Source organism: Sciurus vulgaris (assembly GCF_902686455.1).
Source record: "Sciurus vulgaris genome assembly, chromosome: 15".
Lineage (NCBI taxonomy): Eukaryota > Metazoa > Chordata > Mammalia > Rodentia > Sciuridae > Sciurus > Sciurus vulgaris.
In genome coordinates, this window is record NC_136476.1 from 17,724,022 (window position 1) to 17,740,308 (window position 16,287).

General features: G+C 40.4%; 1 protein-coding gene across 2 annotated transcripts in view; it reads right to left on the minus strand.

Moving 5' to 3' along the window:
• MAMDC2 (MAM domain containing 2) overlaps nucleotides 1–16,287 on the minus strand; it is a 171,002-nt gene that overhangs the window by 63,505 nt on the left and 91,210 nt on the right. For both annotated transcript variants that reach the window (XM_079112666.1, XM_079112667.1), the window contains exon 6: nucleotides 4,482–4,738. In XM_079112666.1, coding sequence (XP_078968792.1) covers nucleotides 4,482–4,738 — 257 coding nt within the window. The remainder of the gene's footprint in view (nucleotides 1–4,481; nucleotides 4,739–16,287) is intronic.

Here is a 16,287-nt window from a genome sequence, read left to right on the forward strand (position 1 = left end):
TACATGCTGTCATATATTTACATGTTTTCTGCTAGGTTTAAGTCTTCTTACCCATGATTCAAAATGGCATGCCAATCAAAATGGCAGGTCAAATTATAAGGACTTATGTAATCATGTTCCCAAATAAAAATGTTTGGACAGTCAACCCACAGTCTCTGTGAGGGAGGATGAAACTGCCATAGTTTGTATGCTTTTTCCCCTGAGAAGTTATATGTTGAAATCTAATCCCTAACATGATGGAAATAGGTGATGGGGCCTTTTGGGAGTTGATTAGGTCATGAGGGTGGAACCCTCATGCATGGGATTAGTGTCCTTATACCAGTCCCAAAGGAGCTCATTGCCTTCTCCATCATGTGAGGACAGAGTGAGAAGGTGTGAACTATGAACCGGGAAACAGACCTTCCCCAGACACTAAATCTGCCAGTGGCTTGATCTTGGACTTCCCATAGGCTTCAGAAATATGAGAGAGAAATTTCTGGACTTGGGGTGTGGTTCAGTGGTAGAGACTGAGCATTAGCAAAGCCCTGGGTTTGATCCTCAGTAATTCACACACACACACACACACACACACACACACACACACACACACACACAATTTCAGTGTTTATGCTACTCAGTTGATGGCATTTTATTATAGCAGCCCATGTGGACTATGACAGAAACTGTAAATTTATATTCACTGGTGGTAAGCTTAAGTGCTTACCTCATTTCTGGTAGAACTCTAGAAGTAATTAGCACTATGAACTTTGATTAAAGAAAAAGTAGGCTAAGTGAAGAAAACAGGCCAGATTCTCCCCCTGCTGTTCATAAGGAACTAAGTCTTCCAAGTTCCTTTCCCTTCTCCCTATGTGGAGTGCTACATGAGGTCTTAGGCAAAGAAGAAGCAGTCAGACAGGAGGACCCCAATCCCAGCATGGCCAGGTGTGTTCCAACAAAACACATGGGTCAATGAGTTCAACCCCTTCTGTTTTGCTTATTACTCTGATCTCAATCAATTTTCTGCCTGTGACCATGGGTATCAGATGTGGTCAGCACAGCTATTGCCTGTATGGGGGAAACCACACAGGTGCATACACTATTACACTATATGAGTTTATAGCATGGAAAGACCCAGTGTGAAGAAAGGCTTGAAACTTAAACACCTACAAGCACTAGTCAGGTAGTGTAAATGCAGCAAATGGGCTTGCTATGGTGTACTCTTGAGAAATGAAGAAAGTAAGCCAGTCTAAAGGGGCACTGTAGCTCAGCTTCATCATTTGCTGGCCTGTGGGAAATCAGGCTGCTACGGGCTGAACTGTGTCCCCCAGTCAAATCACATGTTGAAGTCCTAACCCCCATCACATCAGTCACATCAGTATGTTACCTTATTTGGGGATAAGATAGTTGCAAATGCAATTAGTTAAGATGACGTCATACTAAAGTAAGGAGGGCCTTTGATCCAAATGACTGGCATCCTTATAAAAAACGGAAATATGGATATGGAGAGAGACATACACACAAAGAGAATGACATGTGCAGCTGAAGACGGAGACTTATAAGCCTAGGGTTGTCAGCAAACCACCAGAAGTGGGGAAGAAGCAGGGAACACATTCTCTTATAGTCCTCAGAAGGAAAAATTTCTGCTGACACCTTGATATTGGACTTTAGGCCTCCAGGACCGTGAGACACTACATTTCTGTTTTGTAAGGTACCCATTTTTAAGAGACTTTGCTATGGCAGTCCTAGCAAAAAACACAAGGTCTAATGTCTCTGTGGCCAATAAATTATCAAGCAGACTTGAACCTTTAGGTTTTATTTGAAATTTTTGAATTTTTTAATGCTGGCAATTAAACATTAAAACGATCAAAAAAAAAAAAAAAGACAAAGACAACAAAAAAACTACTATAGCATCCAGACAAATAACTATGAGCTAAATTTGACCCATAGACTTTTAGTTTGCAACCTCTTCTGTAAGAGAATAGTGTCTTAGAGGAGGACAGATTAGAGTTTAAGTCCTACTTTCATCACTTACTAGTTAGGCAACTTGGATACATTAGTAAATCTCTCACGGTCTTGCTTTTAGCTGTTTAAGCAGACAAAATAACATGTCCCTTGAGGAAATGTGGGGTAGATTAAATGAGAAGATATATATAAAGATCCTAGCATAGAATCAGGCATGTAAGAAGCTCTGAACTAATTTCATATCTTTTCCTCCAGCTTAACTCCCTCTTAAACTCATCATATTCCAAGCTCAATTAGTCACTAATTGACTTGAACAGGTCCTTTATTTCTTCCAGGACTCAGTTTCTTCATTTTTGCCAAAAGAAGATTGGATTAGATGGTTTGTAAGGTCCCTTTCATCTTAAACACAATGGTCCTAGAGGGACCTGGTACACAGACTCTCCAAAGTCCAAGGGGTGCCCTGTAAGCTTCTCTTGACCAGAGGCAAGGGCTATGAATGAAGAAACAAATGAATGAAGGAACATATGAGAAGGGACAAATTACATGTACAGACTTGACCCAGATCCATGACTTCAAGCTTTCAATGCCCGACTGGTAAAGAGAATGAATCATTCACATTGAGCAATAGACTAAGAATAATGTTTTTGATGAGGATATGCAAATCACAGTCCACATGCCAATGTGTTCTTTCTTGTTCTGAAAATCTCCAATGTTTGTTTTCCTTTTTAAATGTATTTGAGAATATGGTGACATTAAATTATCTGATTTCTGTTGGACAAGTTTCTTTTCTTGACAACTAGCAAGAGCAAATAATAACAGTGAATAGGTTCAGAACAGTAGAACAAAACCACATTCATGTGGATCCAAAGATGTGTTGAGGTTTAGTAATGTTGGTATTGTAACTTCTCAAGTTTTGATTTAAAAATTTTCAGCAACATTTTACTCAAACAAATATTGCCTGAAAAGAGTTGATGGTCAGAGGAGAGGAGCTGGTAAACTGTGAGTGTGTGTGTGTATGAGGAAGTGAGTGAGCATGTGTGCATGCACCATGTGACTCGCTTGACTTTAATAGAAGGAAAATGTTCTGAAGCAATTCATGCATTTGTTTTCCTCCTTGTAACCCAAACACACAGAAAAATTTCCACAGGACTGCAAAAGCAAATTGGTCAGATTTTGGGATAGGAAATAGCACACAAGCTATTAAAAAGAAGAAGAAGAAGAAGGAGAAGGAGAAGGAGAAGGAGGAGGAGGAGGAGGAGGAGGAGGAGGAGGAGAAAAAAAAAAAAGAAAAAGAAAACAACAAACCCACTGTGTCCTCTCTGGGGCCATTTGGGGATGGGGGACAAGAGGAGGATAAGAAGGAGATGGGGGAGTGTCAGGCATGCCATCAGTATATGGATCACTTCAGAAACCAAGACCCAACCCCAGTGTTCTCTGCAGCTCTGCAGCAGGCTAGCAGATGGCACCACTGAAAAACAGCCAGAGGAATAATCCAGTTCTTTTGCACTTTAAAGGAAACCAAGGAAGAAATTACAAAAGCACAAAGTGAAAAGAGGGGAGCGGGTATCAAAAACTTGTGGTCGCTAAGACTCTACTTATATCTCCAGATTCTGAGAGCAATCTTTCATGTATAGCAACCACAATGCCATCTGATCCTCCATGTCCTATGGGGTCCTCAGAGTGAGCTGAGCCTCTTCCTACAGCTGTAGGTCAGATTTTAGTCTAGGAAATTCCCTAAGCTCTCTGGCATTCACCAGCTGTGTGACCTAAAAAAAGATGTCAACTTTCTTAGACACGCTGTTTCTCCTTTTTTATCTGTAAATATTCATTTTGTTGGATAATAAGTCTCGAAAGTACTTGAAATTCTCAAATATATACATAGATACATAGTAATATGTATTAACATATGGAAGTTCTCAAATATATACGTAGATATATATTAGAGAAAGGTCTATAAGGATAAACATCAAAATGTTAGTGTTCTTCATTTTTGTGGGATTGGCCTGGGGCATTTTAACTTACTTTGCTTCTTTGAATTTTGTAATTCTTCTGCATTGCACATTTACTATTTATATAATCGTAAAAAAAAGTTGTAAGATAAAGGATCAAGATTTGTTTCAAATTAGGGCTTTAGTAATAAGTTTATTTTTGATTTTATAACATTATTTATGCCAAAAAGAAAGGATTCAGTCACTTTTCTTCTAGAAAGACAATTCCCTTAGTTAAGGGAAACCTTCAAAACTGCTCTGGGGAATGGAATTCAGGAACGAGTTGCTGTTGCTTATCTCCAACTTTGAACTCTTCATGATCATAATGCCAGGTTCAGAGGGAACATATACCTAGGGAATCGAGTTGGTTGGCCAAAACTCCCACTTTTGATTGTCAATGCAAAATAAAATAAAACTTTAAAAAGAAATTCAATGTATGTCCACCTTCAAAGAAAGATTGAGACGCAGCAGGAGAAGACTGACAGCTGGGTCGGCCTCCCTGCTTGTGTGTGGGCGGATCCTCAAAGTGACACCAGCTTGGAGCACACCTACCTCCATGGGGTAAGGAGCGCTGAACTCGACTTCTGCAAGGTTCCAATTTGCATTCCCTGGATTGTCCACTTTCCAGATCTCCTCATACAGGCCGGTCACATCCCGAGTGTAAAGTGAGAAGATGTTGTCATTCCCCTGCTGTAGCTGGTAATAGAAGGATAGGCAGCCAGACATGGGGGCCGTGGTCATGGGGGAGATGAGCTGCGCTACCTCCTGGAAGTGCTTGACATAAACCGAGTCCACATACATGTAGTGGCCTGAAAAATCACACAGAGAACACAGGGTGAGACTGCGGGAGTGCTGCCGATGAAACGCTGTGATTCTGGGACTCACTTCAACATAATCCAGGGGAGTGGTGTAGTGGAGAGGAAGTGGACGGGTCACAGATGAAAGCAGTCTGGCCATGAGTGGGAAACGTTGCAGTTGGGAGATAGTTGCGTGGGGTCAATTGTTCTCTGTAAATACTGGATGAGAATCATTCTTTCTATTTCTCATACTTTTTTCTTGTTTTTTATTTCCAGGGTGCTGGGAATTGAACCCAGGTCCTCTCTCATGCTAAGTGAGTGCTCATTTGTTGAGCTACATCCACAGCCCAGCTTAACCTTACTCTCCTTTCTCCCATTGGAAAACTTCCTTCTTTTTTTTTTTTTTTTAATTCATTTTTATTGTAAACAAATGGGATACATCTTGTTTCTCTGTTTGTACATGAAGTAGAGGCATACCATTTGTGTCATCATACATTTACCTAGGGTAAGTTTTTGATTCCTTCTGTCATTTTTTTTCTCCCCCCCTTCCCCTCTTATCCCTCTATAGAGTCCCTCCTTCCTCCATTCTTGCCCCCTTCCCACCCACTATATGTGTCATCCACTTATCAGTGAGATCGTTCGTCCTTTGGTTTTTTGAGATTGGCTTATCTCACTTAGCATGATATTCTCCAACTGCATCCATTTGCCTACAAATGCCATCATTTTATTATTCTTTATGGCTGAGTAATATTCCATGGTATATATCTACCACAGTTTCTTTAACAATTCATCAATTGAGGGGCATCTAGGTTGGTTCCATAGTCTGGCTATTGTGAATTGAGCAGCTATGAACATTGTTGTGGCTGTATCTCTGTCGTATGCTGATTAAGTCCTTTGGGTATAGGCCAAGGAGTGGGATAGCTGGGTCAAATGGTGGTTCCATTCCAAGTTTTCTAAGGAACCTCCACACTGTGAAAGCTTCCATCTTTATTCATTTTTTTTCAATATTTTTTATTGGTGCATTGTAATTTTACATAATAGTGGGGTTATGTCATATTTGTACATGTACATAATTTGATTACCCTCACTTTTGTTTGAAGTAGTGTACATACAGGAAGAAAAATGTGTCATCTGCAAAGTGTCTGAATATTATAGGACGGACACATCCACAAGAAGAAATAGAATATTGCCCCAGAAGTTACACTCTCCCAAGGCTTCTTTGAGTTATAAAGACTTTAAGAGCATACAAAGCATACCATCTATTCTCAGAAGGGCATACAGAGACCCACCTGGACATCTTTGCAATTTATACAAAATGCCACTGTGTTTTTTTGGAATGAAACTAAAACCGAATTTCAAGTAGATGGCAATTTGTGTATCATTAATGGGCCAACATGTAGGCTAATCAGCACTGCAGGTATGACTAGGATTTGGAAGTTTGATCTTCTGATACCATTCTTGGCAGTACCTGGTGATACCACCTGGCAGGTGCAGAGGCTGATCTTCACTAGAAGCCACAGAGAAACTGTGTGGCAGAATGGAGAGAGTTTTCATGCGGCATTGAAAAGAACTGAGTTTGAATCCTGTGTCATTTCTTATGAGCCCTGTGATCCTGAGGAAATTTCTGAATTTGTCTGGGTTTCAATTTCCTGATCTGTAGAATAAGAATCAAACATAGTTATTCTTTGGTATTGTGTGTAATTGGTTCCAAGAGTTCCAAAAGGATATTAAAATCTGTGAGTGTTCAAGTCCCTTAGAAAAAATGGAGTAATATTTGCATATAACCTATGCACATCCTCCCATGCACTTTGAATCACCTCTTGATTGCTTATGATACTTAATACAATGCAAATACCATGTAAGTAGTTGTTATTGTGTATTGTTAATGGAATAATAGCAAGAAAAAGTCTGTCAATGTTTAGTACAGATGCAATTTTTTCCCCTGAATATTTTTGGTCTGCTATTGAATTCATGAATGTGAAACCCCTGGATAGAGAGGGCTGACTGTATTTCCCTCACAGGGTCAACATGAGTACAAAATAAAATTCCATATGTAAAGTTGTTTAGCATGTGCACACCACATTGCAATTGCCTGACATTATAATGAAATAGTCTTGCCATTCATCAGTCTAGAACTACACTTGCCTTATAGTCTGTTTTGTATAAGAAGTAGTTATTATTATTAGAAATTTTGCATTAATTTATTTAAACTATGACAGAGAGGTGGTATGCAAGATAGCTTGGGCAGAATGCTCTATTTATAAGCTCAGAATAATTACAACTTAATATCTTTAATCATAGTACATAGTGCCTAGTTAATAAGAATTCCTTTCCTCTTGGCAAAAAAGCAGTAAGAATATTAGAAACAATACAGTATATGTAGTTCTCACATTGGACATTTACTTTGCATCTAGCACACTGCCCAGTGTAGAAGGCCCTCAACATCTGGTTATTCAGAGCACGAACACAGTCTGAGAAAGGTTGTCACTCAACAAAGCGGAGGAAAGATGGACAGATCAAAGCTCACTTTGTTGTGGTGGCAAATTGTTCGACCCCTGGCATAATCTCCCTTATGTAAATGTAATTTCTCTTATCATCTTGCCAAGCCATGCAACAGTGAATCAATAGAGATTGCAAACTCAGATGCTCAGAGGAACCAGTTAGATTAAATGTATGAGTGGACTGGGCCAAGGAGAAAATAGAGGCTGGTGAATTAGTTACCAGCATTTGAGGTCATATTTCCTCAGCAACATGAAACAGAAAAGCTTCTCTGAAAAAGTCAGAAAATCTGACAGTGTTAGGCCCATATTCTCAAGTGGCAATGGTCATCTGGGAATAAAGAGCCTGCCCCTTGCATGGGCTTGCATTCTGCAGCCTCTATGCCTACTCTTTCCCACAGAAGCTCAAAATCCAAGTTTGCATGACAGATTAATCAGTTGTAAATAATGTTCCCTGTATTTGTTTGCTAGGGCTGACAAAACAAAATACCACATACTGGGTGACTTAAACAATGAAAATTTATTGTCTCATAGTTCTGGAGGCTGGAAGTCGGAGATCAGGATGTCAACAGGGATGGTTCCATCTGAGGACTGTGAGGGAAGGATTTGTCCTAGGCCTCTCTCTTACTTCTGTAGTTTGCTAATAATCTTTGGCATTCCTTGGCTTGTGATACTGTCTTTGTCTTTACATGGTGTTTTCCCTGTTTGTGTATCTCCCCCTATGTCCAAAGTTTTTCTTCTCCTAACAACACTAGTCATAGTGGATTAGGGCCTCACTTTTCTCCAGCATGACCTCAGCTTATTTAATTACATATGCAATGACCCTATCTCCAAATAAGGACATTTTCTGAAATATTGGGCATTAGACTTCTATATATGAGTTTTGGGGGCAGCACAATTTAACCTATATCAAAAATCCCCTACCATAATTTTTTTAAACTTATGTGTGCCAAATAAACATATCTATAGACTGGACATGGCTACTGGAGCCCACTTGGCCACCTCTGGGGAGGAATTTTAAAGGAAGAATCAGAGTGTGAGACTAGGCAGAATCAATGAAACTCTGATATGGAAGGAAGGTCACTCTTCCTTACCCTAAGCTCAGATGATCTCTAAAGCAGTTCTTGGGGCCAGCTAATCTCAACCAATACATTTTAGTAGTGGAGAATGCATGACTAGTTAGCCTCTGTAACATGATTCCATTCCCTGAGATCTCATGGGAGTATCAAGTGCAGAGGTGAAGTCTTCATTGACTTTTGAATATGTTTACCAGTAAGATAAATCCCTTTGCGGGATGTACCTCCAGGAGAACTGAGTGGAGGAAAGTGAGCCATAAAACTTTGTTTTCTTGATTCCTCATTGGGGAGGACATGGAGTGGGTCACTGAATTCCTGTCAGGATAACTTTCTATAGTGACCATAATTGCCTGTCAGTCTCCAGCTGCCTCACTTTTGAATCCACAACGGTGTTTATACCAAGGCACATCAGTCTGGGCTGCTCTCAGGCTGCAGGGAGACTAGAGCAGAACCACCCCACCTTCCAGGGGCTTCTTAGAAACTGCTCATCAGTCCAGCCTCTTCTCTTTCTCAGGATCCTGTGCTGAAGGTTTGCCAAAACCAGGACCACATTATGACTTTTCAAGCCCTTGGAAATTTCTCTTCCTCCATAACTACGTTAAAAATTATAGTCTATGACTGCATTGGTATAAAGATGAATGTAATCTAGGCTGGATTTTTTATTATATTTATTACCATGTTCATTTTCTGGTCTGATTTTGAAATAACCAAAATGAAATCATTGTTGTGTACCCCTAAAATGTCATAACTTCTAGGCACTGTGTCTACTGTGTCTAATGAGTACACTGGCCCTGTCCCCAGCTACTCACTCTCCCTTCCCCAAGTCTTTCACAGACATATCTCATTCCTTTTAATCCTAGCTGAGTGTTTGCATCTTACAGGACCCAAACTGATACAGCCATGAAGAGGGAAATCATTCTGCCTAGCGTGAGGATCATCTATGTCCAAAGATTCTAGAAGTTTTCAATGAATCTGAAACACTTTACAGATATACTTGAAGTGATGACTTCTACTTTTGAAATATGCTATAACCATGCTGACCAAGATACATTGCTCACATTCAGCCCCTTTATAAATTCCTCTTCCTTACAGCTGAGAGACATCTGATAGTCTCTTTAAGGACAGTTACTCACCTGCGGTGTGGATGATATTTTACCCTGCATTTGCAGTTGAAGTGCCCCACTAACAACTCATGCTGATGATGTGAAGCCAAGTGAACCACAATCACATTTCTGATCCAAAAAGCATCCAGCTAACACAATGTGACCTGTCCCAAGTGAGTCAGAGAGGCTGCCGGGAATCGGCCCAAGACTGCTGACACCAAGTCTCACATGAAACCGCTAGACTAGACCACATTCTGTTGGCCTCATTTCCTCTCTATTGTTCATTTGTTGCCAGAGTTGGATACTAATTACTGATGATCTGAATAACACTCACTTTCTCATTGGGAAGCAAAAGGCCGCTCATCATCTCTGCTGATGGAATGGGGTGATTCTCAAAGCAACATTCGGGTGTCTGCCCCAGGAGGCCAGGCTGGAGGAACAGCAGCAGCCCTGGGAGTGTGTCATCAGTATAATCTGCTCTGAGGAGAAGCAGCAGTGGTTGGGTGGGTGCAGGTGACATTTGTGCTTCTTTCAAAGAAGAATACAGAAGGTAGCCTGGAGTTCTTGGGAAATTTTGTTCAGAGTATAGTATTATGGGAATTTTCCTTCCCAGATGAATGAGGCTAAGGTTTTTTCTGGACCAGGTGCTTGAGCTTCCAGAACCTCTGGGAGACACAACTTTTGTAAGATCATTAAGATTTGAGTTGGGTGAAACTGGTTTAGATATGAAACTGGAATAGATGGGCTTTAGTTTGACAAGATCCTATAATCAACAAAACTATTGGAGATCCTGAGGCCCCAGGGATTTTAAAGAATTTAAAAATGAAAGATTCTGGGTATGGGAACAATGGGTTCCCTATAAGATAAAGAACCCAGAAGTTCACTGCTACTTCAAGGAACCCTGTGCTACATTTTAATAGTCAGATTGGAAGTCAATCTATTATTTCCTGGTTCTGTGTTATATATATGAAGACTGAGGTTTCTAGGAAAAAAAGCAACGTCAAATTTCAGCTAAAAGATTACAATTCTCAATAATGCCATGCAAAGCCCAGGTCCCCTGGGATATGGCCTGAGTGATGGTATATGTGCAATTGCTTCCGAAGAGGACTTTCCCTCCTTTCTTGCAACAGGCATCTCTATTAGCTAAACTCTTCAAGTGGAACCAGTGCTTGCTTGTAGTCAGCCATTTTCTCTTGAATTAGAGAAAGAACTTTGAGGGTAGTTCCTACACATTTATTTTCAAACAGCCTGGCTAACCAATATTCCCCAAAGATTGCCTGTGGTTTGGCCATGAAGCTAAAGGCTTTCTTTGACTCAGCAATGATTTGGTTCTGTTGGCCACATTTGTACTCCAGTTGCTTTGTCTGTTTCACTGTCACTATCTGTCTGGACAAGCCACCTCCCTGGTAAGGGGCACAACAACTTGGTTTGAAAAAGCACATGCCAGATGGAAATACCCACTGATCTGCTACCATGGTGAATAGACAGCACCCAAAGACAGCAAGTTAATGTGCCCATTTCCCTGCTCCACAAATCCAATAGTTATGTTCATGAACCTTTAGTTTGATGGGTTTGGGTAATTTTTACTATAATAGAGTCAGACTATGGCCCTTTTTACACAGATTTCAAAGATGACATAAATGTAAAGGAAAGGAAACTTCTGGTCTCTGCTAAGACCTCTGGCTTAGAACAATGGATAACGTGAACCTCTATTTTATAAAGAAGGATTATAGAACATCAATATGCTAAGTGGCAGCACCTGGTACCTAAGGCTACTCTACCAATTTTAACCCATCTCTCCCTTCTAACCTATATATATATGAAAAGTGCAAAGATGGATCAGAGAGATGGGAGATGAGGTTTCTTTGAAGAGAATTGTCACATAGTTGACTTGCTCTGCTTCCTTTTGACTTTTCAAGGGAAAATAAGGAACTAGCTTCCACTTTCTTACCTTGATACGGGGAAGAAGCTTAAGGGAACAAATCATAGAAGGGGTGAAGGAGGGCTGCTCTCATCTAAGTTCATCCTTTCCATTATGTGCAGAAGTTCCTAGGCTCTGAAATTGCTTTGGGCCTGAGACAAAGGTGATCAGAGTTCTTGAGAGAACTTGATCAGTTAAAAACTGGAGTTCATGGTGTACAGAGATAAGTGTCTGACATGGGATTGCACACAGCTCCAGGCAATAAGCTGACTGCAGGGAACTGTGGAGACAGAGTGCAGAGAAAGGATTTTCATTGTTAGTGAGCTCTACTTCCAGAATTTAATGGGGCAAAGATGTTGCGTTTTCCCTTAGCCTAAGTGGGCAAGTTAGAGAGTAGCTGGGCTACCCTTAGAAAGCCTCTTTTCCCATTGGACATGGAGAAGTGGTCAAAATTTGACCACTAGCAGTGTGAAGAGCTGTAAACTCCAGATTAAATAGAACCAGGGAAGTAAGACTTTTGTCCCTGATCCCTTGTTTCAATACCACGCGTTTGACTGAACTCAATCCTTGAAAATGAGGCTTCCAGTTAATATGTGAGGGTGCCTAGAAGTCATGGAAAATCATCCCAGGTTGGGGAGGAGCTCCAGCAGAGCCTGCACAAAGGCAAGACTGCAGAAATGAATAAAGCTGCTCCCCACTGAGGGCTTATGCCATGACCCCAATTGATCAATGCAGAGAGCGAATGAGCAGGTCCTGTTAACATGTCTCTCGAGCTCAATCCAGACCAAAATGGGAAAAAGAGTGTCATGACTTACGGAGAGATGATCCATCCATCTCATGGTCTTTGATGGAATAAAATAATTCCAGCCTTATTTTAGACCTCGAAAGCATGTCTGATTCCTTCCAGAGTAACACTCTGAGCAGGGTTGATTTTAAAAATTTTGGCAAAGAAATGAGTTTCCCTTATTATTTTTCTAGGAATTATCTTCTTTTTGCTAAGGCACGTAGAAGCAGTAATGATCTGAGCTGTCAGTAGGTTTCCTCCTGAAAGATTTTGTTTCTCTTCATAAAATATTAACAAAGAAAGAAACCCATATGTGATGAATCAGAATTGAGTAATAGAAAAATAGAAGGAAGAAGTCTCATCCCCTCAAGCATTATGGAGAAGCCCCACTACAGTTCTTACTATGTTATCTTATCTGTTTCCATTGTTTGACAAGAATTTGGGGACACAGTGTTCATTTAAAAATCTTGACTCACCTTTTGAGACAAACTGTTAAAAACACACAAGGCAAATGAAAGAAAACTACTATCTACAGTGTATTCTGTAGACATTACATTGACTGTTCCTTTTTCTGCAACACAAAGACCAGCATCCTCCTGGAAAGACCTCCCTCAACCCCTCAGCAATGCTGATGTCCCTGAGCAGGTGCCCAGCTCCCCTTGCCCCTCGTGGTATTGCTCTAGTTTTCACCTGAAAGCAAAAGCAAGAGCTGTTTCTAGTACATGAATGAACATGAGATGAGTTCATATAGAGCAAAATCTGCTGCTGCAGGCAGACCTCTGCACCATTTAATCTTTACTTTGCCACCCAAATTGATAGAGCTCAGGCAAAATCAATATACCCAGTAGAAGGCAAATGAAATAAGAGAGGCTACCTCCATCCTTTTTTGAGCACTGGAATATTTCTTTCTTTTTGAAAGAGTGATCCTGGGCAAACCTTTAAGTCACATGGCTGTAGCTTTCATATATGTATGGGTGTGTGTGTGTGTGTGTGTGTGAGAGAGAGAGAGAGAGAGAGAGAGAGAGGAGAGAGATTGGAATGTGAGAACTGTTTTCTAATGAATGGATGAATGAGAAAAACATCAGTCCAACAACAAAAGACAAATTGTAGTGAAATAGCAGAGCAGACTTGGAAGAAGCAGGTGGAAGACATGTAGGAACATTTCTGGGGACCTGGGAGCTGTTCTGCCATCATTTTATATTTTATTTAGAGACGGAGTCTCACTGAGTTGCTTAGCACCTCACTTTTGCTGAGGCTGGCTTTGAACTCGTGATCCTCCTGCCTCAGCCTCCCGAGCCGCTAGGGTTACAGGTGTGCACCACTGCACCCTGCCCATCCTTGTATTCTTAAACACTCTCCAAACATGAAATCAACCATCCACTGTGATGCTTCTACACGTTTGCACATGCCACACTCGTCTTCCCCTTAATTCATCTGGCTGAACTCCAGTTTGCCATTGCTTCCTCTAGAAAGCCTTCCCTAAGTCCCAAACTGAGGCAATCTTTCTTTTTTCTTTTTTCCCTGTGGCCCTGTATCATTTATTTCATGCCTTTATTAGTCATGTGTTACTGTGTATGTTTATCTAACATTTTGATATTCAAGTAATTTAAGAAATGCCATAGCAGGGACTGGGGTTGTAGTTCAGTGGTAAGAGTACTTGGTTAGCATGTGTGAGGCACTGGATTCAATTCTCAGCACCACATATAAGTAAATGAATAAGATAAAGATTCGTTGACAACTAAAAATATATGTAAAAGAAATGCCATAGCATACATAAGCACAGAATACATGAAAGGCATAAGACATCCTGAAATAAAGAAATATGTTTTGCTTTTTTTAAAACTCAGTTTCCCAAATTTATCTGACCATGTATTGTCCTTCTTCCTTCATATAAAGATTAGTATCCTCCAAAACTGGTATGGGAAACAGCATTTTAGGAAAGTTTGTTTCCATGATTTCTTTGAAGTTGGAGACTATTTTTACATCACCAAAATATGCAAGAATGCCTGAAATATAGACAGTGAACTATCAATGAAGAAGCCTCTTTCTGGTGTCCAGGTTCTGCTTGGTCTGCATACACAATCCTGTGGGCAGCAGGAAGGGAGATGGAAACTCTCCTTAGACTTCTTCCCTTCAGCCCTAGGGTCAGCTGCTTCTTTAGCCCTCAAAATTGAGATCAGGGGACTGAACAATGCCAGTAGGCAAAATCACCTGACTTTGGTAGGTGTTTTAAAATAGCTAAGGAAGAAAAGATGGGAAAATGGAGAGGAAGAGGAGGGATGGAGAGAAAGATAGAGGCAAGTGCAATGGCAGGGGTGACAATCCCCACTGGCAAGCCTTAGTGCTCCTCAGGGATAAAAAGGCCACTGTGCTTTCTGATCAAGATATTAGAAAAGCCAGATCCTTTTTCTCACACCCTTACTTCCTTTAATTTTTTTTTTTCTTTTCTAATGCCAAATGCAATGTGCTTATAGGCATTCAGGATAGACCTAAAACATTCTTGAAATAGATCTCAGTGGGTGACGAATTTGGAGATTTTGAACTATAGCATTAGGTAAAGAGGGAAGAGTAAAATTCTAGAACTCAAAAGCATCTTAGAGAGAACTGAAGACAAATCCCTCACTTGCAAACAGGCCGATGGAGACTGAGAGGTCAAGGGTCTGCTGAAGGTGACACAGTGCTTGACAACTAGACCTGGAGCACAAGCATCCTGACTCCCAGTCTGATGCGCTTTCTCTAGCCCTCATTGCCACAAATATGACCAGAATGTTCTGTGGTCAGAGAATAAGCACTAGCAGTATTGCATTCTTTAATGAATGGATTGTATTCAGGTTGTTTAGTCAAATGGATGATTTGACGCTAGATCATTGGTATGTTGTTTCTCCCAAGAAATAGGTATTTGTCCCAAGTCAGCTGATCCTCACCATCAGCAAGGATGAAAAATGGTGCATTGAATAAGTAATCACTAAACCAAGCCTTCGGTCACCCAGAGGGTTTGATTTAGGACCTAATTTTTAAGTGATTTGTGAAATGTCTCTAACACTTCCCCGTCATTTGAACTTGCATCTTTGTGTAGCTATGATTCCAAAACCAAAAATGATTCCGACCTTAATTTACCAGTTTTTCAAGATCCTTTCTACTCCTTGTACTAGAGTCTTAAGATTTGACAGAAAAACAAAATAAAAACTGGGCTATTTCCATACATGAAGAAAGAGTCATCTGGTTTTTCTTTTTCAGAACCCTGAGAGATTGTTACTTTCTTTTTTCTCTTAGACAAAGGTCTCAAGAAGTGGCATTTTGCTATTTTGAGTTAACCCAATTGTCCATGCAGATTCGTGGGCTATTCCACCAAGACGGTATATCATTTCCTCTACTCAGAACATTCATTTACATCTTGGCTCCTGCAAGGGCCACATGTGGAAATGGGCGGTGTGTCCTTAGGGCCAAAGTATGGGCAACACATAGGGAAACTCCAATCTTTTGTCATGTCAAAAGGGTTGAATGTCATTGTCAATAGAATGAAGTTGAAATTTCTTTCCTGTCATTCAAGGTCTTTTAGAATTTGCCCCTACACTGCTTTCTCAGTCTTCTCTCTCTCTCCCATTTACTCCTTGTAGTTGACATTACCATCGTTGCTTCTACCCTCTCTTCTCTGCCTGTCAAAAATCATACCCACCTTTCAAATGCAGTTTATTTTCTTTATCATGACTTAGAAACCATCCAAGCGGCAAGGGATTTATCTCTGAGTATCTAGCACCTCTCTTTTGTGTATGTGCATCTGGGGGGAAGAACTCACTCTTGTAGCCCTGGACACACAACCTTGTGTTACATTCATCTGTGGTAGAACTCTCTTTCCCTTTCTTGAATGTATGTTACTGGCAGTTGGGAAGAGGTCCAGGGAAACATCATTTTAATTGTGATTTTCCTCATTGTAGTAATACTAAGGGAAATAAATGAAAAAATCTAGATCTACGGTTGGGTTTGTTTTAAACAGGAAAGCATCAGAAGACTCCAATATTTATACATGGTTGCTTACAAGTATTATTTTCTTCTAAGAAGCCTAGATGTTGGGGGTGGGAGAAGAAAACTTGTTAAATAAAGGTTGCAAAGTAGATGTTGGTCAACTTTTTATCAGCCCATATAGTGTTTTTTAGAAAATATTCACCAATTTTGAATTTG